Source organism: Apis florea, unplaced genomic scaffold (assembly GCF_048593485.1).
Source record: "Apis florea isolate Af1SG1 unplaced genomic scaffold, ASM4859348v1 contig_2835_pilon, whole genome shotgun sequence".
Classification (NCBI taxonomy): Eukaryota; Metazoa; Arthropoda; class Insecta; order Hymenoptera; family Apidae; genus Apis; species Apis florea.
The window spans coordinates 634,745-660,648 of record NW_028256652.1 but is presented as its reverse complement, the minus strand read 5'-3'; the positions used below and the strand labels follow the sequence as shown (position 1 = coordinate 660,648).

The window sequence follows — 25,904 nt, the reverse complement described above, 5'->3', positions numbered from 1 at the left end:
TTAAAGCAATTGAGAACAAAATTAATTTCAACTCAATTAACTCACCCAGACACGATTTACTATCGGTCCCCAATTGATAACCAGAATGACATTCGCAATGGAAGGAGCCAGGATCGTTGTGACAAATTTGAGCGCAACCAGCTGTACTTTCGGCACATTCGTCTATGTCTGCGAAAAGTCAACAAAAAAAACTCGTTACCAAAACAATTAATATTTACTACGATACGTCGAATTGTCGCAATATATTCCCATCTTTGTCTGAAATTTATATTTTTATCAAGAATGCTCTTTGCGCTTTTTCGTTTCAAAAAATATTTGCAATTTATATTTTACTCGAAATATACAACTTTTGAAATATTTCGCTTTTTTTTTTCCAAAAATAAAAGAATGATAAATCCGTCGAATTTTGGAAAATTAATTGGAAAATAACACGATAACTTTCAGACCTGTGATATTAAATAGCGTATATTAAAATTAACCATCCCATCCTAAATAATCATAAAATCATAAAATACAAATCCACAACTTTATTGATACTATTAAATTCGAAATTATTGTAGAAAAGAAAAGGAAATCTCGATAGAAACGATAGAATAAAATCTCGGTCAGCGAAACGGAACATCTCTTTCTATATATATATATATATACATGCACGACAATGTGACTTACAGATTAGCGTTGAAACACGGATTCCAACACGTGAACATCTAAAGGCAGTTGCGCTTGAAACACGGGGTTCGATTCCACCTCGAGTGCTCGTGCACTCGTTTTCACACTGAGATGCCGACGTCGATTAGCATACAATAGGGGACTACATAGACGCCCGTGTTCCTCCACCGCGAATCGCACACCGCCGCCTGTTAAGTTGAGTAATCGACGCGAAAGTGGCCGGTGATTTATGCTTCGACCATTGGTGAAATGGAACGATTCGCGATTAGTCGTCGATCGATGTTCCGCCGATTGTTCTTCGACGATGATCAGGATGATGGATGGATAGAATTGCTATGTTCGAGATTTTAAACCGATTCTGACGAAATTTTGATTGTTGGATAATTTTTAATAATTTCTTTTGCGTTGCATTTGGTATTGCAATTTTCACGATTTTAAAAAAATATATATATATACATCGAAAAGTTGAATCCTCGATGATGGAATTCTTCATATAAAATTATACATTTCATATTTTTCTTTCATTCTATAGTATCGCTTTAATTTAACGACCATTGCAAATTATATATTTTACCTTTTTTTTTTCTTTTTTTGATGTAAAAAAAAGGTCAGAAAAACTTAAAAATTTTATCACCAAACCTGTTCAGAGAATAGAGAAAAATATACCGTTGAAGTCGTTTTTTGTTTTATCCCGATATCTCGATCCGTTGTCAAGATATAAGAATTCAAAGTTTTCACAGTTATGACAGAGATTATGAATGGGCTCGCGGCCCAGTGACCTAGATTTTTTTTTCTACGCGTACTACGTTTTTCCAGGAATCGCGTCTGCCACTCGTCTGGAGTTGGAATAGGTCAGTGAGACGAGGCGCGAGCGAGAGGTCCGAGTAAGCGACAAGAACGGAGATAGTAAACAGTTAAAAAATTACCCTTTCCTTTACACGACGATATCTCGGGAACCGGAAGTCGTATCGGGATGAGCAAAAAAGCGTTTTAAAGGGCAAGGTCCAGCGCTTCTAACGAGCTTTCATTCATCGATTAAAAATGATTATCTTCGGAGTTATAGCGGTTCGAAGTTTTCGTAATTTTAATAGGCTTGAATCGGGTTTTAAAGTAAATTTTGCGATGGATATATATCTATTTCTGAATAAGAATAACTTGTAATGATATATCGTAGTATTCTAATTTACTTTAAAAGTTATTTTAAATTCGAAAATACAATTTTCTTTATTCTATTTTTGTTTTTTTCCGGCGAATCAATCCTTGCTACCTTCAATTCGTTAAAATATTATATTTATCATATCATATTATACAGCCTGATTATAATATTTTCTTTATAAATACATATTATACACTTCTTTTTTAAATATTATTTCTCACAAGATTATAAATTCTCTTTCCAATAAATCCTTATCGACATTTTTTTTCTTTATTCTTCGTTTTCCAATAGTCTACGTAAACAAGAAAAATCTCGTAAAAATAAATGAAAAGACAAATCTACACAATTTTAATGAATAATCGGGGGAAAATTGTTATATAAATAAATCCCTTGTTTCCAAGGATTAAATATTATTCAATCCTTAATGCTGACAAATCCTTGGGTTCGATCCAATATTGAAATATAGTATAATCTATGGTTGTCGTTGGAACAGATAAAGAGGCTTAGAATTTTTTATCCTTAGAATCGACGCTATACACGGCTATACCTATGCCTCTTCCATACGATTTCGTCGAAATCCAAACGGGATTTAAAGTTAGAGGGCCATGTAATTCGACGTGCCGAAAAAAAATGATACGATCTTTGAACGGGGATATCGTAAATCGTGAGATCTCGTTTTTCTTAAATAAATCCCTTGAAACGCGTAAAATGATTTTGTTCTCACGAATTTTTTTTAACTTTTAATCTCGAGGAAAGTGATTATTTCTATTGATAGGATAACGAAAAAAGAATGGATTTTTAAACAAAATTAATCAATAAATAATTTAAATAATAAATTGTTTTGATAACATATTAAAAATATTCTTGTAGAAAATTTAGGAAAATTTTAAATCTAAAGTTTTCAATTTACAGAAGATGTATTGTTATACAATTGTAAATATTTTTAAAACTATATTCCTGAAGGAAATTCAAAAAAAAAAAAGAAAAAATAAATAAATTTCCTAAAAAGTTTACATCTTCTTATTCTTTCGTGAAGAAACGAATGATCGATTCATCGAAATATCCGTCATCGATGATTGCATCATACAAATGTAATATCCATCGATAAAACTGATAAAACCGATGATTCTTTCTCCTTCGTCTAGTAATATCATAGAACAATAGTCTCAATTATAACAAATGAAACATAAATCACCTATGCAGGAAGATCCTTTGACGCGGAATCCATCGAAACACGAGCAGTTCACGCCTGTTTGAGTATCTTCACACACGTGCTCGCACCCGCCTCGATCCTGATTGCAACGTTTCACGTTATTGAGTGTCGCTTCTGGAACAAAAGCCAATGAATTTTTTCGCTACGTGGACCGCTATCCGGCCGACTTTCCATCGTCGACTTTAAATTGATCGAACGCGATATTTTTATCGATTCTTTGTACCTCGTGTATGATGTTATACACGGTGACGAGATTTCAAATTTATGAAACGCGTGGAAAAATATTTTTTTTTTTTTTTTTTTTAATCTCTGCAGGTTGGTCCTGTAAAAACTCTTTCTCTCTCTCTCTCTCTCTCTCTCTCTCGTCTCCCCCTTCTTTGAAAGGAATTTCTATGCAAAATTCTGAAAGATGAAGTTCAACTGCATATGGAGATATGGAAATTAATTTGTAGCACAAAGAACATTTTTTGTTACAGTAATAACAAAGTATAAATTTGGAAGATGTACATTTCCTTTTAAGGGGATAACAATTGTCGGACAGAAAATATCGAGAAGTTTTTTTCAATGACGCGCATCGAGAAAGAACTGATCAATCAACGTTCTTTGAAAATAATTCAATCAAAGGATCTGTTTATTATTATTTACAAACAAATCAATTAAATAAATGGTGAATAATAATTTAGCATTAACTTAATTAAACGATAAAGAAACTTTTAGAATTAAGCGAGACAATTTGACATCTTCGATCGGCTTCCTAAATCCTTGCTAAATTACGATTTTAGATTTGCAGAAAACAATCTCGATACTTTAGCAACAGAAATTTAAAAACTTTGCTCGAATATCCCCCGCCGATATTCGGCCGGGTTAGAGAAAAAAAAAAATTTAGTCCATTCAACTTTTTGAAAGTAAACGAAAAAGTTTCGGCACGGTGAAAGTTATTTCAATCTCGTTTACGGTTTTCGCAAAAGTCGGGAGGAGAAGTAAATACCATTACAGGTTGATCGATAAAAAAAATTTAAAGACTAAAAATTTCCTCTCTTCTCTTTTTTTTCTTTAAATTGTTCCCAATCCGTGGAACAAATATTTTGACAAATATCGCCTCTCCTCCTCCACTTCTTTATCTTTACCTTCCACTTTTACGCAACGCGGAAGTGCGCCTAACCAAGTGCCATCGCTGCAGAAAAGTCGATCAGTCGTCGAGTCCTCGAAAACGTATCCCTCGGTGCACTCGTAAACTGCCACCAGGTATCGATTGTACGGCGGTAGTACGCTCTTCCTTCTGGAAAAAAAAAAAAAAAAGAAAAAAAAAGAAAGAAAGAAAGAAATAAAGTACTGGAAAATAAAAGGTACGACACACTGGTAAATCGAATGAAAACATTAATATCTCTCCAAGGAGCGAACGTAACTTATAAGCTTCGACATAGAATCACTTTAACAGGCAATGGAGACAGAGAAAAGAAAATTGTGCAAGATATAATATTTTCAAGTTCACTTTGATCGTCGCGAAAGAAATGTTTTAAACTCGTTTTGATAAATCTAACGAAACACCGATATTAATAATGATTTAATTTTATACATTAAATTAATCAGTATCGATATAATGTTAATAGAATTGCGACAAGATTTAAGTAATATAGAATCGAGCTAGATTACGTATTTTCCCACACGATGATACGAAAGCTTTCCATCGAACCATGTAGAAAGATCCTTGATAGGTAATTTCAACTCGTAGGAATATGATAATAACAAGGCTAGATAAGCGAGATCGACTTAAGCTAATAATCCATGGGATCGTGAGAAGTTGGATAGATTAGAATTTGCATGCATACGATGCAAAACGTCGTCACCGAAACTTTTCCAAATAAGCTTCTATAAACTTTATTAATAAATCACGTGAATCGTCAACTGTGGCCGTTAAGAAGAGGAATAAATGAAAGTAAATAAAACGAAACCACAAACGAAATTAAGAAAATGATAAAGAAAACCATTTCATTTGGAAAAGAGAGAGACACGCGTGTACGAACCTGGCATACTTGGCGGGATACGCGTTCTCGACGGGGGGAGCTTTGGTAAATCCTTTCCTTCGAGCTTTCATGATGCAGCTCAGATCCAGCCTCGACATTATTGTTTCATTCAATGCCGCGCGTGGCAAAGCCTGAGGCGGCTCGACCGCCGACTTCTCGCCCCCGTTCCTCATCCTCTGCCTCCTCTCCTTCGCCTTCCTTCGCTTCTTCAGCTCGCCGATCCTCTTGCGCGCCCTCACCCGATCCCTCGCCGCCCTCTCCTCGCCCGCAGCCACCGTTGAAATTGGATCATCGCCGAGATACAGATCGGTGCGAAAATGTCGGAACCTGTTGTCTGAATGGGAATCGAGATTGTGAGATCGACGAGGAGGGTCATTTTTTTTTTTTTTTTCGAAATGGCGTGGCGATTCGAGAAGAAAGATGGTGAAGAGATTTTGAGATGCGAGAGGTAGGAAGAGAGAATTGAAAAATTGTAAATGTTTCTTTTTTTTTTTATTATTGTATTCGACGTATTGCGAGATATAACAGATGATGATGAGAGGAAATATTTGTGAATGATAATAGGTTTGATGATAAATGGGTTAAATAAAAGATTTAAGTCCTTTAAGTCTAAGTATTTGAGGATCTGTGTGTTCTTAATTTAACTGTTTCGTTTGTTACGAAAAAGTTATTTCAATGAGTAATAATAATCTTTTAAGATTGGCAAGATTTTAAAAAATATCGTGAAAGTAATTACCTGTTATTTAAATATTTCCAATTCAAGTATCAGAATAGCTGTTTTTCAAATAAATAATATATATATATATTTTTATGGTAGGAAGTTGAATATTTTATTACGAGAATAATTAAATTAAATTGTCGTAAGAGTTTAACATTAATTAATTTCAGTTTTACATTTTATTTTACTTCTCCTTTAATAAAAATTCACGAGCTTAATTAGCTATGTAACGTCTGATTATCGCAATATATATTCCACTGTAACTGGCCTGACTCTAATGCCTGATAATTGCTATATCTCTGCTACTGTGATGCATACTATCGTACAGTTATATTCTTTTCTCTCAAAGAAAACCACCATAATAAATAATTATTAACGTTCATAATAAGCAGAAAGTAAAAATTATTAATTAATATACCAGTTAAAATTAATTTCTTAATTTTCATACATCTTAAACTTTTTTCAACGTAAACTCATCAAGTTCCAATCTACTTATCAAGAAAGTTTCGTTGTTTTTCACTTTGCTTACCAAAAAATCAGATATCTTATCAAAGACTTAAGATCTCGAGAAATGAAGATGTGCATCTTGTATACAATATCACCTACTTTTTATAAACATAATTATCCAGCTCCAACGCATAATATAACCCAAATCTCAGGAAAATGAGAGAACAAGAAATTTCCATTTAAGAATCTCATAACCATTCTTGGAAAATGCATCCTGAATTTACCGCAATTAAAATAATTACACACATCGATGCAATCCATTATACGTCCAATTTTTTTTTTTTTTTTTTTCTATGAAACAAATTTCTTCACTTTCTACACAGAATTTTCACCTAATTAACAATCATCGAACGCTTCTATCTACCTTATCATCCGTCGATCGAAAAATGAAGCGAGATGAAATTGAATTCAAATTTGAGCGAGGATCGAATCGAGGGATGGCGTGCGTCGTTTGTCATTCACGAACGTTGATGACGAGCGTTAAATCGGTTAAATTGAACGCGCGTGTGCGTTAATATTGTTTATTACGGCGTCGAGACGAGCAGTAAATCGCGATTACGATGATCGAGAGCGATCGAGATCTCGCGTGGTTTCCGGCCGGTGAGGGACATCCGGCGGAAACTTTCCTCGTAAGTGGCTCGTTTTGCAGGCGTATCGAGCCTTCCATCGATTTCGTTTCCTCGACAGAGGGTTCAATGTGTGCGTGGGGGAGAAAAGTTGGGGTAAGGGCTTGAAAAGTTTTCCAAGAGGGTTGATTTTTCGAAGATAATTAAAAGGGGTTGAATAGATTTGAGAATTTAATCTTTTAGAGAATTTAATTTTTTTTTTTTTATGTTTCGTATACAATTTCAATTAGAAATATTTTTTATAATTTTTTATAAAATGGATTTTGGCGTTATTGGTACGTTATAATAATTTGTGTTAGTAGTTTATTGAAATATATAAAGTGCTTGAATGTGTAACGTTTCAAAGATTTAAATCATGTTAAAGTAAGAATTTAGTATTGTAGTGTTTAGTTCTAGTGGGAGTATTATAATAAACGGGATGAAAATTAATTTCTACGAGGATGGAATATTTACATAGATTGTGCGGAAAATTGAAAATATTAATGCGCATTATCATTTTCATGTTACGTCGGTTCAAAATTTCGTGTAATAAAATCATTATTAATTTAATATTTTTAATTAATTTTTGGAATTAATCGAGGACACAGCAATGAATATTTTAGGCGAGCTCATTATTATGTAGGATTATTATTAAATTTATTTTAAAATGTAAATTTATTATGTCGTATTTATGACAATAGTCGAATTCTAAATAATAATGCATCGAATATACAATCTCAGTTCAAGGAAATTCACACTGATTAGCCAATTATTCTTCGTTCTATTCTTGGAACGGTTTAACGATCTAATAAACGAATCAAGCATCGCTTCTATAAAATAAGAAGATCGAATTCATTCCCTCCATATATGCTGCAAAAAAAATTCTTATCGAAGCAATTCGATGTAAAAGAGAAACATTTCAATTCGTTAAATTTCAATTTCCTAAAATTTAATAAAATTTTAATTCAAAATTATCAGAAGTTTCGAAGTATAATTTAATTAATTTCCAAATGATTGTTGATATATTTTTCCCTGTCGTTAATTAATTTCATCGTTATAAAAATCTTCGATTTTATAACTATTATACAATTATATCGTAAAAGATACATCTCAAGTTTGCACTTGTATTAAGAGAAAATCAAAACGAAAAATATTTTAATCATCCATGACTCTGACTCTGAAATTCTTCATACTTTCGAATGAACTTTAATAAATTTAATAACTTTAATAACTTTAATAAATTTACAATAATACAATAATAATTAATGATCGTCGAAAATTGAAATTTCGATTCAAGAGAAAGCCCTGTGTACGTAACAAGCTTTACTTCTAAAATTATCCAATCATTTTCGTTCCTCGATCAAATCGATCGATCACCATCAAGAATTCAATGCCACGCGTTAAATTAGTTTGGTCAACGTAATCGATATTGCCTTTATGCAATGAAAATCGTTCAATGATTCATAACCGCACGATTTCGAAAGTTCGTCTCCAAGCGTAACCTCATTGTTACCCTAGTTCCGACTTTAGAAACCCTTTGTCGTTATCGATTAACGTAGTCGAACCGGTGTAGCGTCGAAACACTGACTTTCTTCAAAATTATCAGAATAAATCCCTCTCTCGAAAAACTCGTAAAATATTATCCAATCATCTCTTTGTTACTCTCAACAACAAAAATAACAACAAATAAATAATAACAAGGGCAAGGCATAAAGATAAGAAAAATCTTTAATTTTTCATAGCTTAAAAATTGCCTTTATAGATATTTTTGTAACGTCATAATCATATTAAATTACGAAGTCGCTGATCGCAATAATTCAACAAGGGTTGGCTTTCTTTTCGTAAACATTCGAATTTAACATTATTCCATCCAAGGGGGATGAATAACGTTTCAAAAATAGATACACCCTTGTTACGTTTACACAGGTATTCCATCGGATTAATAAATCATTGTCGGATCCAGTTACCGTCTAACAGACCACACCCTTTGGCAAGATTTATAAAACGGTACGTGCACTCGTTTGGAGGAGACACGGGGCAAGCCGTAAATTCGGTCGCGCGTACACGTGTTTCGAGAGCGATATAAGAAATATTGAAAACAAAGGATTTAAACTCGAGGGCATAAAGTATAATCGGTTTAAATCCATTTCTATTTATTAATTCGAAACAGTATCTCCTCGACCGTGGAACAGTGCGCATCGAATAAATCCTCGTTCCCTTTCCTTTAATAAATATCAAAGTATTAGAAAATATAACGATTTTTAGAAAAAAATATAATATCGATCGTCGATCGATTATTATTACACGAGTTATTATTACACGAATTAATATTTTATATACAATGTTATGACTGATTGTTGACGATCGAAACATGTTAAGTGCGTGCAAAAAATATTTTTTGTTCAATCATAGATTAATAGAAAAAATCGAAAATTGAAGAATATTCCAAAGTTGTGAGGGAAAAGTAAGTTCAACACAGTGTATATTAGAAACGTAAGAAGAGTGTTTTTTTAATATAATATAATCTAAAGACGACTTCAAACGATATATTCTCGAAAAAAGAAATCCTTTTCCACTTCTCTCTGAATTTATGCGAGAATCGAGCGTACAGGGAACAACATGAGATTGGATAACTGCCGTGTTTAGGGATGAAAGGGTTAAACCTAGATTCAATGAAACGCGTTACATGCACGGATCTGAACACAGGGAGGTGAACACTGACACTCTCATTAAAAGCGTATCAGATAACAATCATCAGGGTTTATCAAGATCGTGAAACAGAAACCATTTGCAGAGTAATTTTCAACCAAGAGAACAGCTTTGAGCGATGAATTAACTCTGAACGCGAAATAATTACGGTCCGCGTCGATAAACAGTCCAACGGAATAAACGCGACCCCCTCCTCTCCACCCCCGTTCCACCCCTTTCGTTTTAACTTCAAATCCCCTCCCCTCTCCTTCACAAATTCATTAATCTCAACTTTGCCCAACTTTGGTGATTCGCGATCAGATTCGTTTCTATTCAGACCGTTTTTCGTATAACTGATATTATTATCGATAGAATTGAGCAATAAATGTTTAACGTTTAATTTTCGATTGTGATAATTTTTCTGTCAAAATTTAATTTTCTTATATTATTATAGATTAAAAAAGAAAAAAATTCATTGGACACCTTTTTCTGTTTTTCTTTGCATTATGCGACGAGTCTTGCTTTAATTGAATGAATACAATGGGAAAGTTACTTCATTAAATGTTTTAAAAGTATCTCTTAAGAAAAAAATCTATAAAACAAACTTGAAGCAACTAAGATTCTTCTTTCCGTACAAACTTTGCTTAATAATAGTACGAAAATAATAATAATAATAATAATAATAATAATAATAATAATAATAAGATACATCTTTGACTCTGATAAGATAGATCTCAATTCGATTATCATAATTTAACCGCTAGCAATCGACCAATAATACATTGGATTACGTATTACATTTAAACTGGGAAAAATATTTTCCATAATTCGAAATATATATTTTTGAACGAAAAGAAGATAATCGATTCCATGTTCTTAAATTTCGCTTCGAGAAGTCCAAATAAAAATTTCTTTACAAATCTATTTATAAAAAACGCGCGTAATCCACAGCTCGAGAGCATTTCTCTCACGTATATCTCTCGTATATTCTATAAATAAAAGTGTTTCGAAATATGTGTGTGCGCGCCAATAGAGAAAAAAAGTTTCTTTTTCCTCCATTCTTCTTTTCCACATTTCTTCTTTTCCAATGCCATGAATTGATCTAATTGCGTGGGACATCCCGTATCGAGTGAGACTGGCTCCTGACCACACATATAATGCAACCGTGCTTCCTGTCCCGGGTTGGGCAACGCAGTGGCCAACGCGCTTGATTTGCACGCTGGAACGCGCGTGCACACGATTAACCGGCCATACATATGGACGTTTTTCCGCGGTCTTCGCTCGTCCCAGTTCGAGTCCATAGAATTAGCCGCATGTTAGTACCGCATGTGTTCACGACAGATTTATATATCTGGCACGATCTTACTGCACTCTCGACCGATAAATTTAGAAAAAAATCGTCGAAAAATTTGGGTAATTTATTTTCACGGGGGATAAAAGTTGGTTAACGATCTTTCGAAAATAATAAGACTGTTTTTTAAAATTTCGTGATCTTGTGATGAGAGCAGGAAGACGTTTACAATGAAAACGAGGAAAATTGTAGAAAAAAGATGCAAGGAGTATTAAAATTATCTTGATAATCTATCTATCTATTCGTTCGAATAGAATTTTTTATTTCGAAAGACAAGAATTCGAAAGACAGATTTCTAATCCAAACTTTTCCAAATTACTCGACCATCCTTCTTCTTCAATTAAATAAATATAAAATGAGAATAAATATTCAAAAATCTTCCTCTTCCTCCCCCAAAAAATCAGATTATTCAATTCTTAACTTTCTTTCGCAAAGGAAAAAAGATTTACAATTAAATTAAATGAACAATAAAGATCGGGAAGAATAGGTCGCCAAAACAATCAGGCTTCCAAGCCAAAGAGTTTTGTTCCAAATTACTTAACGAGCCTTGGAAGCTATAAACGGAACAAGTTGCGCAATATCCATTGGCCCGGCAAATAAAAGTTGCTAAGCCTTAACACTTGCAGCATTAGTTGGTTGCAGAGTTTGACCGCAGGCTTAGCCACGACGGATAAAGATCGCGGGGAAACCCCTGCTTGTATATATGGCCGAGCCATTGCAACGAGTTATCCGCAACTTCTAAGAGATCATTTTCTCTTTCTCCCCTTTAATTCCTCGACAAATATCGCGGTTCGACCAATCCTCTGAAGATGAAGATAACAACGAGATAAATGAATAAATATGAAAAATTAATCGACATCGTCGTGCTCGAGTCGGATGTAATAACGTTGTTGTTCATTGTTCAATCAAGTTTCGAAATTATCGTCGAAGATGCCTCGTGAAAACGAGATGTTCGGATGGAAGAAACATTTGCCGAGGGAATAAATAGAAATGAACCAAGTTTTTGTTGGAAAATGTAAATTGATAAGATTTCAAAAGCTCAGTCAATGGACGAATTCCTTCAAGAAATATCGAATAAGATAGATTAAATTCTAAAATTTTTAATCATAAATCATAATCATAAAATCGATCTTAGTATATTTATAAGAAAAGATATCCTGCATTCTTCTAATGTAATGATACGCCTGGATTTAATTAAACTTTCAAAGATCGAAAAATCCAAAAATTCTAGAACATCAAAACCTGCCATCTTCCATGAAGATTCGTTCATTCAAAAGGAGTAGCCACCAACATCAGGCAAAGAAAGGACAATATCGAGATGTTCGCGTGTTGTAGGATACATTTATCTCGATCGCAAATTCGGGGTATGCCATGCCGGTGAATTTGGTGGCCGTGAAACACGCCGAATGGAACAAGGGGCGACGCGTTCAGAAGGGCACGTTCCTTAACCGCCACTCGACAAATTTCCCAACTAGTCGAGGAACGTTTCAGAGTTCTCCTAGGCTCTGAGCTATTTCTAGGGGTAGACCTCGATGGGATCGATCGTCGGAATCGACAGCGTCTTCAATAATTTCCGCCTCCTCGACTTTTCGACGTGTCATAGCTGTAGCGAGAAGGATCGATTCTCCTCCCCCCCGTTTTTATTCCATTTGAATTATTTTTTCGTTTCAACAGGTGTCGAAATTTTTCGAGTTTGCTAATTTATTGGCAATCGGTTTGCACAGGAGATTTATAATTAAAAATTATTCGAGGATTGAAGATACTTTTTGCTGATATCTCGTGTCGAGATATTATTATGTGTATATTTTAATTGTTAAAATATATTTGTATAATATATGTGCACCACTGCTAAGCCAACGATATTCTGTCTATCTTGTGTATATGAGAATGATAAGAATAGAGAAACAACGGTATTATAATGGAGTTATACGAATAGCGTAACGGTTAAAGTTAACAGAAGCAACATTTTAGAGTTTCAAGATCCATTTTGTTCGTCGGACATTCCTCCTCAGGGAATTCTCCGTACCAGAATTCTAATATCCAGGAGTTGGGCAGACTTTTAACAATTTTCTCGAGCAAGGAAGGAGATGATAAGGTGGAACAAACTTTGCAAAATTTTACTTCGTTGCGTGATTTAGATTCGTTAAAAGGACAAAAGTGATGCAAGAAACTCTAGAAAGAAATTTAGTTATCGTTCTACCGTATTCTTCACGATGGAAAGAAAAGATACCCTTTTTTAAAATAACTTTTGATCATCTTAAATAATAGTTTATTGATAAATTTGTCTTCTAAAGTAAATCTAATCTGAATGTAAAATAGATTATTACATTCTATTAAGATTAAACATAATATGAGGATTTTTAAATGCATATAAATGCATAAAGTAGTCCCAATAATTTAAAGTTCAAGCTCTTACTCTATCTTATTATAATCATCGATCATAATTAATTATCGATTGCAATCATTACTTTACCTCCTTTCCATTAAATTCTAAAATCCTATTCACTATCTATATCTTTCTTAGAGAAATGTGAAATAGCTTCAGGCAGAAAGCTAAAAGTATATCATGATTTATTTCAGATAAATACCGATTGTTCCAACTAACAATAGATTAGATTTAACAATATATTATTATAGATTATATACAAGATTATGAGTTACAACCTTTAATGTTGCACTAACAATAAAATAATATAGCCATAAGTTAAAGTTTATGTTCAAACATAAAAAGTAAATCAAGGCTAATAAAACATTTATCAAACTATTCTGCTTCTAATCCAGGATAATTATATAAAAAAAAAGTAAAAAAATTAAACGCTACAATATCCTTTGAAAAATATTAATATCATGTTTTATTTTTCAAATAATTATATCAAGACAGAACAATGATTAAAATGATCCAACGAAAGGGATGAGTGTCAACTAATAATAATGTTAATTTTCTACATAGAAACTATTATTGATTGAGTATAAGCTCCACTCTCTGAAATATTCCTCGAGAAACGAGGAATTAATCAATTTGCTTTTAAAATAAATCAATTGTGCCACACTTTCCCGAGATATCTCTTACTTAAATATTTATTTCTTTAATGAAAATGTAGCTGCAACCCATTCACCTGAGAATTTATCAATTCTCCTTTTTTAACATCGTTATATCCCCAACTAAAGCAGCGTCCCGTTTATTTTCTTTAGACGTAAACAAGACAAGAAATTGCCGCCACCGAGAAATTACGCCACCTGAGAGATTGGACGTATAAATCTGTATCAAACCTGTCCACAACCCGATCATGTATGGGAAGTTGGTCTCATCGTTAAGAAACTCCCAAAGCGAGTCGTGTGTTTGTGGTGAAAATAAAAAAAAAAAAAATACACACGAAAAACGCGTGGTCAACAACACCGTGAAAATTGTATTCGTATCTTCGCTCATTTTAAAATCTAATCAAAATGTTGCCTTTTCACCGAAAAAAAATCTGATATAAATTTGATATAAATACGATGTTCAAAAAAAAAAAAGAAAGAAAGAAAAAATGGGTTGCAAAGAGAAAAATAATTTTTAAAAAATAATTATTTATATTTGCGAAATGCTAATGATAAAATAGTATAAATTATGATATAACGTTTGGGACAACGAGAGAGAGAGATACATAATTTTACCATTTTCCTCGTTTATTAAATATCGTTGGTAATAAAGTTTAAAAAAGGGGAAAACGGTAAACGTAGTTAAATAAAAGCGTTTGGATTTATCACTTTTCGAATATTTGTAGAATAATTGTAGCTCGAAGAATGAAACAAAAATATCAACCATCTACTAGAAACTTTCAATTAAAAAAGATTAAAAGAGATACTGAAAAGAGTTTCTAAATTTCTCGATAATGTAATATAAAAAGAAGACTAACATTCTGATGAATGACTCTCATATTTACTCATTTCCCTGAGTAAAATAAATTTCTGATAGTCGTAGTTTCGTTATTATCGGTTCCACAAATAATTTTCAAAACATATAAACGATTGAATAACATTCGAATCGTACAAATTGAGAAAGATCGGGGAGAATTGTTAAGCGTATTAAAAATACGATGCGAAAGAGGGGGGTCACGAGACGATATTCAAAAATGACAATCGCTATCGTATGCATCGAACCTAATATTCCTTCACTCCACTTCGAGGAGGACCGTTTTAAGGTTCGATCGTTTATCAGAGCTCGTAAATCAAATAACCGATACCCTTATGGCGATGAAGCGGAGGAATGATGGTTCAACCTCGCGAAACGATTGAAACGAGGGCTTTTCTTTTTTTTTTTTTTTTCTTTTTCCACGAAACCATGGCCGATTTATTCTCTCGATAAGGCCTCGCGAAATGCTTGTTATCGGTCGAACCGAATCATTTTTTACCCGCGAAACACAGCGTTTTACGAGGATACGTGATTTAGGTTAGTTCTAGGTGATTGAGAGGAATTCGTGTGATTTTAGATTGGTTAAATATTTGATTATTCCTCGAGGTATTGCCGGGGAGAGGATATCGATTTTCATGAAATTTTATGAATAGCCGAGGAATTTAGAAATGTTTTATTTGATATCGGATGGAATTCGGATTGGATTCGATACTAGAAAATTTATGGAATATTTGGTTTCGAATATTTACAGGATAATAACGTTAAAGTATTAACTTTTTGCGGTTGTGGGTTCAATCCAACATGCTATTTCATTTGTTTCTTTTCGATTTTAGTACAGGCAAGATATCTATTTGCGCACGATTCAATAGAAATATTTTTTATTTTTGTATTTAAATGAAAGTATCTCGTTGGTTACGAACTCGTATTGAGATACATAATATTCGTACGATAAAGAATTGTGAAGTTGAAAATGCTTAGAATGATGGAAGAATAAGAAGTTATGACAAAATTAATTCTAAAATTTCTTGTAACATTTAAAATATAAATATAATTTGTATTTAAATATTGATTGATAGCACGACTAGCTTCTCTTAACCGCATAGCTTCGACCAATTAAAATACTTGGTGAAACGTAGAAATTTTGCAGTCAAACAATTTGACACGATAATTGGCGTTTCTCCTACTTTCATTTCTATAAATATGGCATTTACTCCTCTCCTAACGAATATTAGTTCAGCCCTTTTAACCAATCATTCCGTGCATTCATTCCTTAGTCAATTCGATACAGTTCATTGAAATAGAGCTCTATCATGATTTATCAACGCCTACGTTTTCGCTCTTTAGTCACAATCTCCCCTAATGCAATCAACGTTAATAATCCAGTTGCGTAACATCTCTATTACGATCGTTTTTAATTTCAGAATAAATATCGATGAATCCTGTACAATTTAAAATTTTAATAAATTACAAAATTATAGTTGATATCGATGAAACCATTTCGTATCATCTAAAAGTTCTTCGATTCTTAAAATCGTTTCAGATTTTCAGGCATTAAGATCTTTTTTTTTTTTTTTTGATTTTCTAACATCACAAGTCTTCAAAAACTTTTCCTACATCATCTAAAAACGTCTTCCATATCATGATAAATTTCTCCTATAAAGTTCCTAGAACGAATTGTTATTCTAGAATTTTTAATTAGACTGATTTTTATCTACGATTAATCCAAAAATTTCCTCAGATATAATCCCTCCTCTCTGGAATATTCAATTCATTGAAAACTGGTTTTACAATCCTCGTGATATCTTAAGATTGAACTTGGATGCAAAGTTATTTAAAGTCTCTTTTAAATCAAAATGTCCATTAAGATATTTCATCTTTTATTTTGATTTCAAAATTATTCCAGACGAATATTTGATAAATTTAAGCCCCTCGTGGCTTATTTCCAGCTCATATTTATGTCCAGAATATCTAATGTATATACTTGGTTTGCTTATTTCTATTACTTTTTCCATAGTATTCGTTGCTACGAAAGCTTTGAAAGGATGAAACAGGATGGTGTGGATGCAACTTGGCCAGTTCTCTTTTCCATCAGTGTCTGCGAGGCTAATTATGCTAAACGGTGGGGCAAAGTTCTTGGTCAAAGCAAGGCAACATAAGACACGAGGAATGAAAGCGGAGGCAATATCCTTTGGATGGATTGGAATTCCTTGAGCGTAGACGATGGACGAAGAATCGTTTAGTATTCAGAGCTGGATATTAATTTCCGCGAGAAGCGAGCAAGAGCAATGCCATTAAAGAAATTTTTATTCGCACCCTATCGATTGCACCAACGATTTTCTCCTCCCTTTTCCTTCCTTTCGTGAAATTTCACAAAAAGGACCAACAATTAATTAATGTTGCCTTATTATTATTATATTGCAATTGAATAAGCAGACAATTTTTGAATTGTTATTAGAATTTTGGACAGATTTAAAATCGAAAATATTTCCACTTTCTCTTATACTTTGCTCGAGTTTATCGTAGAGTTTATACGCATCCAAAATTATAAGATTTTAGGGATACCAGTTATTAATTAAAAATTATTCGATCTCGAAAAATCTTTTACCATTTCCTTTATACAGTGAAAATATCTGATGATTTGATTTAGTCGTTAATGAAATAATATGATATCCTTGATAACGATATGATATATGTAAAAAAATGTAATTTTATATTTTGGATTTTGTCAAAAAAAAAAAAAATGAACCTGATCCAGAATTATATTCAATATACGTAGTATAATTATTATTAGATATTTATTAGTGGATTGAAATTTCTTGAGTAAAACTAGAGAAAAAAAGATTTAATAATTTTTCATATAAATATATAAAGAAATCTCTCTTTCTCTTCATATTCCTCTTAAAATTCCATATATTCCATATATCTATAGACTGACATTTTTATACACACGAATTAAATACTTTCTTCGTTTAATTCCAAGACATATAATATCTTCGTGAGTAGTAAAAAAAAAAAAAAAAATGTTAGTCTCGTATCGATTTCCCATACAGTTCATTGAAAAGAAGTCGTATATAATTCATTCTAACTTTTCGAACAAAGATGCCCGATATACACGTGCAATCGACTCAACTTTAACGATTTAAAACACATCATATTCGCATTAAATCATCGACGAGGCTCAATCTCGCTGGAGGTTGGAGAGGGGAGGGGGGGAAAACGTGAAAATCTAAATCGAGCGAGGGGGCGGAAATTAAAACGGAGATTCGCGAACCGCGACGTATTCATCCTGAATCGTCCGCCCGCCACGATTTTATTTTAATTCGAACTTTTAGCACAATCGCGTTCGCCGATGCAATTTTAACGGCTCTCTGCTTGAAACTTGGCTAACAGTTTTCCCATTGTTATCGAATAGAACTACAAAATCTCGCATGAGGAAGTAGCAGGCGTGAATTTTTAAATAATAATGCGAACAGAATTTTTAAAAGGATGAATCGAGGGAACATGCGATGTTGAGATGGAAGAAGGATGGATGGGAAGGGAGAAGGAAAGGAGGATCGATCGTCAAACATTGAATATCCGATACGAATCTCTTTTCTTTTTTTCTTAATTTAATCTTGGCTATAAATCAGATAGATACTATCTTTTACCTTTAAATATATCGTTGATTCTTTAATTTTATAAGAAATTTAAATCGTTTGGAGAAATTTAAGATAATTCAATTAATTCAATCAAGAAAATTTTTCACCATTTCGTGAATAACATCATGGTAATCCAATGTAGCGAACAATTGTAATTATTATTCTCTCCAAATCGGATATTCTTCTCTATAATATTAGATAATATATTTTCTCTATTACTATTAGACATATCCTATATAAAATTCTACCGATAGATATACAAAAACTTTTATCCAAAGAAACTTTTAAACCACGTGCCGTTCCACAAACGGAAACAGACGGAAAAGAAGAAGCAAAAAAAACGACGAATACACACATATTTCCATAGATTTCATTTCCTGTCGCTATCTATCGATTTATCTAACGACGACGATCCCCGATTTTAATGCGCCTGCATCTTTCGCGGGACAATCGTGGAACAATCGTGGCGCATGAGAAATGCCCCACGAGCGAAGAAACGCCGGAAGTCTCCTCGCCGGTTAATGCTCTTTGTCCTTCCAACAAAAGGGCCCTCCTTTATGCCTGAACGCGTACGCCGCCACTTTTTGAACGATGTTTTCCCGTGAATTTTCGCCCCTTTCATCCGTGAAATAATGCGGCAAATAATTCATTGGAAACGCGAGGCAAGAAAGGGAAAATACCTCGTGACTGAAGTTAACGGAAGCGGTGAAGTTGAAGGGAACTTGGGGAGGGAGGGGAGGTTTGTCGGTTACGGTTGCCATGTTGGAACGATGAAAGTGGTTAGGAAGGGAGGGGGAAGACCAAATTCGAGAGCAAATATCCGAAATTGAAGCAATCGAAGCGTGTAAAATGGTCGGTCAATGAGAAAGTTCTGGTTCTAAGGGGAGGTTCCCGGTTTTGTACGCGAGAACGGTGATAATGTTATTACGTTTTCCGCCGTAGTTTCCGCCAAGAGTGGTAAAAGTGGTTGATCATGGTCTGAAACGGTGAGATATATATTTCCGTGACAATTCCTTGTGGATTGGCGGAAGCGGAGCAACGATCGAGGAGGGCGGACCGATTTTCTAACAACTATTAAAGCTATTGAGATTAAGTCTTGGTTTATTGGCTCGAATCTTTAAATAGTGAAGTGAATTGGAGTTTGTATAATTTTTTAGTACATAGGCTAAATAAAATATCTGTAAGATGTGTATATGTAAAAATTAGAAATTGTCTTGGAAGTAATTGATTTAAAATTATGGAATAAATAAGTTTTATAGTGTTAATAATAATTTGGAATGGATGATTTTAATTTGGAAATTGAATGATAATTACGGTAAAATAAGAATTACTATCAATTTCTTATTAATAAAAATAATAAAAATCCTCGATCTATTATTATAATTTATAAGTTGTAAGTTGATATTAATTTTCAAATATCAATATAAGATATATGGAAAATAAATATGTTTGTTTGATACAGACTATTAGCATTCACGTCAATCATATAATCTAATTATTGCGGTATAATATATAAATAATATTAAATAAATAACTGTATCAGAATTTGATTCTATTTAATTTTGAAAACGATAATGATGCATATCGAATTATAGAAAGAAAAATTATATGAATAAACAAAAACTAACTCAAATTTTATCTATTTAATCGATAAACGTATTTCTACTTGTTACGATAAAATGAAAAAATTTTTCATCGATGAATGCAACATTCGCAATAATGCATCATTCTCAAATGTAAATTTTTAATAAAATTTATATATAATCCTCTTTTATACTCAGTATCATAAATATAAAAATACGTATAACGTACATAAATTAAAAATAATAAAAAAAAAAATAAATGGAGGCATGAAATATTTCTCTCGCAAAAAAAAAAAAAAAAAAAAATAAGCTTAACATATCAAACAAACATTTTTATCAAACATCGTTTTAAGAACGCATCAGCAAACTTCAATTATATTAAATTGTATATTCCCAATTATTTATTAATTAAAAAATTGATCAAATTAAATTAAATAATTCCTAAAAATTCCTATTTCTTTCTAGAAAAAGCTAATAAATATTCAAATAAAACATACAGTTTAAGATAAAGTTAATTTAAAATATGATAAAATTATTTTCTAACAATAACAGTTTTTAAAAATAATATTATGAAACGATAATTAACAATATAAAAATCCTAAATCATCTCATTTTTTTTTCCTTTTAACTACGTAACTACGTTTTTTAATTTTTAAGCATATAATAATAATAATTTACATATATTATATAATAATAAATATCTACGATTCAATTAATTCTATACCTCCAAAACAATTAACTCCTAATATAAAATAATTCCAAAGCATTTCGTTTCTTTTCTAAAAAAAAAAAAAAAAAAATGAATCGTTTAAAAACACGGGTGAAAAATTTCATCAACGAGTATGTCCTATTTCTATCATCGTCCAGTGAAATCAAATTTGAGAAGGAAACATCGTTTTCAAAAAATAACGAGAACTTCTGTGCGCATTTGAGAGTAAAGAAGCGCTGTTGAAACACCGTAAAACTATATCATCCCTTCGTAGTTATTGATAATCAATAGGGCAATAAAAAAAATATATATTGGGTCGTTACGAAAATAACGACCAACACATTTCAAATAGCAACGAATCACGCGTAAGACTTAATGGTTGATAGGATTTAACGTAGATAAACGAAATAGAAATATCAAAGTAAAAATATAGTTTGATTTTGTAATAGATGTAAAAAAGATTAGGGGAGCAAAATGATTTCAAAGTGAATGGTAGACCGTGAAATTTTCCACGACAGAGGGATTTTTTTATAGGTGTAAAACGTTTTTTAATTTTCAAGTACCGAGAAACATGGTACCACGAATTCCCGTGTTCCGACCGTATAAAACTGAATTCAGATATCCTCTTTTTTCAATTTTTCGAAAGAAAAATAGATAAATAGTAACGGTGGGAAAATCAGGGAAATTTTGCAGACTGTGATAACTAGAGTGGATAAAAATATAGCGAAAATTGTTGTAAAAAATTGGAAATATTGTAAAATTAAAAAAAATTAATGAAAAAGATTTTAATTATATTTTAAATTTTAAATTTCGTTGATATATTCGATATTTAATTTTTATCGATTTTTTTAATTAATCCTAAGATTGACATATTTTGTTATTATATAATTATTTGTATAAAAAATTTTATATAAAAAAATTAAAAAATTTCAAAATAAAATTCTCACTCGTTGAATCGTTATTTTCTTATCTTGTTTCAAATCAAAATTTATATTTTGTCCGATAGAAATTCGATAGATTTTAAACATATTATTCTTCTCTATTTAACAAAGGATATAATGTCGTATGAACAATACTACATATGTTAAATTATATCACGGTACCAGCATCTGAAACCCTTATCCATCAATTCGATCTACCAGTCGAGCATGGCCATTGCTCAACCGATTTTGACGTGTTACAAAGTCAGTCCTTTCAGTGAGTGAAATTGAACTCATATCTATTTACTTCGACAGTTCGATACCAATTGGTTCATCTTGTATAAAGTGTATGTATACGTCGTCTGTCAAATTGAAGATCAATGAACACGTTATGATTTTTGTCTGTCAAAAAAAAAAAACTTGAGACAAATTGGTTTTTTAATAAAGAGTCAGTCCGTCAAACTTTTGAACTCTTCGTGATACAAAATCGCCATAAAAATACCACGTTAATACCATCAGAATTTGATATATAATATATTAGATTAAGTCAAATTTAATTTAAAATTTTATTTCTCTCGGAAGTGTATTTTTAAATTTTTTACAGATGCATATAACTTTTCAATTAAAAATTCCATTCTTTTGCAACAATATCTGTTTCTATTGTCCGATTCGAATTGATAAATTAAAATTTTTATATACGTAAAGCACGCAATATTTTGTGGGAAAAAAAAGAGAAATCGATCACGAGCTTAAGTGAATAAAAAGTATAAATTAAAAAAAGAAAAATTAAAATCATTTTTACTGAATTGGATTATACACAAGATAAACGAACATAAGCTATGCAGCTTTATTACTTTATAAAAATTTAATTCAGACCAAAACAAAAAAATTACAATCACTTTTAAGATGAGAAAAATTCTAGAAAATATAATATCATATCTATACTATTCAAAACCGAATAAGTACATTTTTTTTCTTACTTCATTTTTTTTTTTTTTTACTTTTAATTTTATATAATCTATTAGTGATTGAAATTTGATTAGATTTAACTAAAAGATTATTCCTTATATTATTTCGTTGGATCATATTTTAACGAAATATAATAATCCATTTTATCGAGAATTAATTGTATATATTTTATTTTCAATTTTATTATTTGATTATATTCTATAATAAAGAATTAAGTCTAAAAATTATGTAGCAGAATTTAATTAATAAAAATAAATTGCCATAGAATAATAGATTGATATTAAACAATAATCAAAATTATCGAAAAAGATAAAGATTAAAAAGCATTTTATTTATTATAATAAATCATTGACTATTTTATGATATGCATTGTACAGAATTAAACGACTAAATGAAATGAACAATTCTAGGAATTCGTTGCGTTCATGACGAACATTTGCCAGCAATATTTCTTGCTACAAATGATTCATCATATATTCACACTAATAAAGATTTGCTCGATTGATCCATGATTCGATTGACCACCGGTTAATCTTTACAAATTACAGATTGTCAAAAGAAATAAAAAGTTTATAACAAAACGAAAATGGCAAAGATGAAACAGTCTCTGATTCTTTTGTAAAAATAGTATATTTGAAAAACGATGATATAAGCCATACTATACTCATAATAGATATATTTGTCTTTCATTTTATATTAACATTTCCTAAATATTATCATTATTTATAATGTAAAATTGAAAATCAATAATAATTTGTTTTACATTTTTTTTCGTTGAAACGAAATAAATCGGAATAAAAGATTATTCAAGACTACGCCAACCATAACCTTAATCTGTTTCAATATAATTTTCTCTTTGCGTGACCATAGGAACATTAGATAAATTTCATTATGATATATTTTTTTGATTGCGAAAGAAAAAGAATTTTGCAATAATTATATTCATTTGTTGTTTAAAGTAATCTAAAGTACTACAGAAAATATATAAATTACGTAAATTTTTTCACACTATAACTGCAACAATATTACAATGCTAATATATATATATATAATTTATAATTCAAATCTTTTTCTTTCTTATATAAACTTGAAAAATATCTTAATATTTCGAAAATCACGACTATAAATTATTCAAATCATATTATAGAATGTTAAATCTATCTAATATACTTTTAAATAAATTACATACGTAGTTTTCAATCATCGATGTATGTGTTCCAGGCACTGAATCTCACTTTAACGAAATTTAGCAAATTAATTTATTATATTCTTCTATTCACTTTCATTAGACAAATATTCACACGATAAATACACTTTTATTCAAAGAAAACTAACATAATGCACCGATAAATGAATAAAAAGTATCCAGAAGCAATCTACGAATAGAACAATTTTGCGCGGGAACTGCGTCACAACTGAAGAGACGCCATATTGAAAAAGACTAGTGTTATCCACTAAAATGAATACCATTCCATCTGGTGACATTGTTATGAAACCATAATATAATAATTAACCAATCAGATATTTCTTTCCGTTCGCGACGAACAAATTACAAATCTCTAACATTTGACGCCAAGAAACGACATGAAAATGCCGCTGTGAAAAAGAAAAATGGTGAAGTGTAAATTTCTGTGAAAAAACTACTCTTTTGAAGATTTTCGTAGCTATTTCAAAGTCTCTTATTCACGGTATTTGGACTGCTGAAGACTCAAGACATTTCTAAATGTTCGTTGAAAAATGTGACTCGAGAATTGTGAAAATACTTCGTAAAAAGAAAAATTCAAATCTTTTTCTTTCTTATATAAATTTGAAAAATATATATCTTAATATTTCGAAAATCACGGTTATAATTATTCAAATCATATTATAGAATGTTAAATCTATCTAATATATTTTTAAATAAATTGCATACGTACTTTTCGATTATTGACGTACACGTTCCAGGCACTGAATTTCAGTTTTAACGAAATTTAGCAAATTAATTTATTATATTCTTCTATTCACTTTCATTAGACAAATATTCACACGATAAATACACTTTTATTCAAAGAAAACTAACATAATGCACCGATAAATGAATAAAAAGTATCCAGAAGCAATCTACGAATAGAACAATTTTGCGCGGGAACTGCGTCACAATTGAATAGATGCCATATTGAAAAAGACTAGTATTATCCACTAAATTGAATACTATTCCATCTGGTGACATTGTTATGAAACTATAATATAATAATTAACCAATCAGATATTTCTTTCCGTTCTCAACGAACAAATTACAAGTCTCGTTTCATCTAACATTTGACGCCAAAAAACGACATCAAAGTGACGCTGTGAAAAAGAAAAACGGTGAAGTGCGAATTTCTGTGAAAAAACTACTCTTTTGAAGATTTTTCGTAGCTATTTCAAAGTCTCTTATTCACGGCATTTGGACTGCTGAAGATCCAAGACATTTCTAAATGTTCGTTGAAAAATGTGACTCGGGAATTGTGAAAATACTTCGTGAAAAGAAAAATTCATCCTTCAAGATTCTGAATTTTTATCGGAAATTAAAATGAATATGGACGAGTGAAAAAAAAAGAACGAGTTATAAAAGGACAATTATAGTGTTATAATGGTGATGTAAATTGTTGGAGACTGATAAAGCAAGAAAGAATTGATCGACATTCAGGTTATGTTCAAGAATTAACAAGGTTAGTGGAAAATTTTATTTTATTTTTTCATCATCTTTAAAAAAGAAAAGATTAGATATTAATATAAAATTGTGGTAGACACAAACAGAAAAGATATGATGAAAGTCATAAATTTTGTAGAGGAAAATTAAACGATAGATTATTTTGTATGAGTATTGGTATTTCTCAAAAGAAGAAGATTATACGTGTCATTTTGGAATTCAGAATTTTAGAAATATATTTTATAATAGAATTAAAATTAAAAATAAATCGGTATTGAAGTGCTTCGTTCATCGTCCATTGAAATATATACATACAATATAAAAATTTAGAACTATAATCTACAAAATCTTTTTTGATATTTTAACTTTAGAAAAATAATAAATTAGAATAGTTTATAATACAATAGAATCTTTCATTTAATCAAATAGTATTTGCTTTAATATATAGGAAATATATAGGAAAATATATAGGAAAATAAGCTTTTTTTTAAATAAATAGAAATAAGATAATATAAAAAGAAAATTAATTATCGAATTTCATTCAATTTTTCAATATTAGTCCAATAAAATTTAATATATCAAATTAATATT

General features: G+C 31.2%; 1 protein-coding gene and 1 long non-coding RNA gene across 2 annotated transcripts in view; one reads left to right on the top strand and one right to left on the bottom strand.

Moving 5' to 3' along the window:
- Nucleotides 1-25,904, bottom strand: part of LOC100871808 (uncharacterized) — a 158,202-nt gene that overhangs the window by 54,894 nt on the left and 77,404 nt on the right. The window contains exons 3-6 of the mRNA XM_086907214.1: nt 5,063-5,396; nt 4,166-4,317; nt 3,021-3,152; nt 46-168 (exon numbers count right to left, since the gene is read on the bottom strand). Coding sequence (XP_086763340.1) covers nt 46-168; nt 3,021-3,152; nt 4,166-4,317; nt 5,063-5,396 — 741 coding nt within the window. The remainder of the gene's footprint in view (nt 1-45; nt 169-3,020; nt 3,153-4,165; nt 4,318-5,062; nt 5,397-25,904) is intronic.
- LOC147657802 (uncharacterized) overlaps nt 24,224-25,904 on the top strand; it is a 37,368-nt gene continuing 35,687 nt past the window's right edge. The window contains exon 1 of the long non-coding RNA XR_015291780.1: nt 24,224-25,332. This is a non-coding gene — a long non-coding RNA (uncharacterized LOC147657802). The remainder of the gene's footprint in view (nt 25,333-25,904) is intronic.